The sequence below is a fragment of the Cariama cristata genome, unplaced genomic scaffold, assembly GCF_000690535.1.
Source record: "Cariama cristata isolate BGI_N322 unplaced genomic scaffold, ASM69053v1 scaffold2485, whole genome shotgun sequence".
In the NCBI taxonomy this organism is placed as follows: domain Eukaryota; kingdom Metazoa; phylum Chordata; class Aves; order Cariamiformes; family Cariamidae; genus Cariama; species Cariama cristata.
Genome location: NW_009617894.1, coordinates 1,975 through 3,071, shown reverse-complemented (window position 1 = coordinate 3,071; position 1,097 = coordinate 1,975). Strand labels below are relative to the sequence as shown.

Genomic DNA, 1,097 nt, shown 5'->3' with positions numbered 1-1,097 from the left:
CGGTTCTGCACCTCGCTGCCCGGTGGGGTGTAGGACTTTTCCGGAATGGACGCCGATTTGGCTGTAGCCTTTTGATTTGGTTCCGTAGCACAACTAAGCTCTTTGAAATGTTCTTTGTCTCTGCCTGATGTAAAGGCCCCATCCCGTGCTGGTTTTCTGCTAAAAAACAATCTCAGCACTTCTTACTTCTAGTTCCTTCCTGGCAAGGACTCACGCCAAGATCCCACCGAAGCCCTGAGCTTAGCAGGACTTCAAAAAGATGGGGTGTTTATGAGTAACAGGGCTGCACAGCTCTATCAGTAAGCATTTTTAAGGAAAACGCCTCAAAAGCAGCTCTTCAGTGTTCAGGAGGAGAATTTCCCAGGGCTTCTTGTGCCCTTCTTTGAGCCTGCTGGGATGTGCCGCCGGCAGAGCAACGCTGGTGCCACAGGGTTTCTTTGGGCAGCTTTTTCCAGCACGACTTGGGAAGGCTGGAAAGGTGGGTTTTGTTTGGGTTTTTTTTAGGAAGAAGACTTTTAAAGGTGAGAATTCTGCTCTGAAACCTGAACTCATGTTATTGATCCTTTTTTTGTTTTCTGTTGCTAGCACGCGTACACCAGAACCATGTCGTCCCTCGAGCAAACGCGCAAGAAACCCGGGCTCATCACAGCTGCGGGGAAGAATAAACCCCTGTCGTTTCTGCACGTTGTGTAGCAGATCTGGGCTCAGCCTGCAACCCAGCATTCAACACAAGCAACGCCACCTCAGAAAGCGCCTCGCGTTCAGGTTCACAATAGATTTATTAAAAATAAACATTAGGGGAAAAAAAAAGCCACCCAACTTTTGTGCAGCTAGACTGATATAGTGGTAATCAAACCCGTTCTTTAGACAGGAAGCAAGCCAGGGAGTTCAAATAGCAACGCTTGTTTTTCTGAGCATCTGGAAAATGCAGCGTCACGACAGAGAGGTGTGTCGTGGACAACCTGGGCTTCTTCTGTCTGGGCATATTCTATGATGTGATATATGATATCATCTCTATGATATGCTTCTGCCTCCCTCCTTCCCGGTGCCGGAGGCAAAGGCCTCATGGCAGCCTCCCCCCCCCACCGCAGCAGGCC

At 49.3% G+C, this 1,097-nt stretch overlaps 1 protein-coding gene across 1 annotated transcript in view; it reads left to right on the top strand.

Annotated features, from left to right (window-relative positions):
* The window catches only part of LOC104162022 (kinesin-like protein KIF9), a gene marked incomplete at its 5' end in the record, with an annotated part of 10,416 nt that extends 9,684 nt beyond the window's left edge, over positions 1-732 (top strand). The window contains one exon of the mRNA XM_009700650.1: positions 586-732. Within this exon, the coding sequence (XP_009698952.1) occupies positions 586-693 (108 nt within the window). The remainder of the gene's footprint in view (positions 1-585) is intronic.
* Positions 733-1,097: the final 365 nt, after the last annotated feature.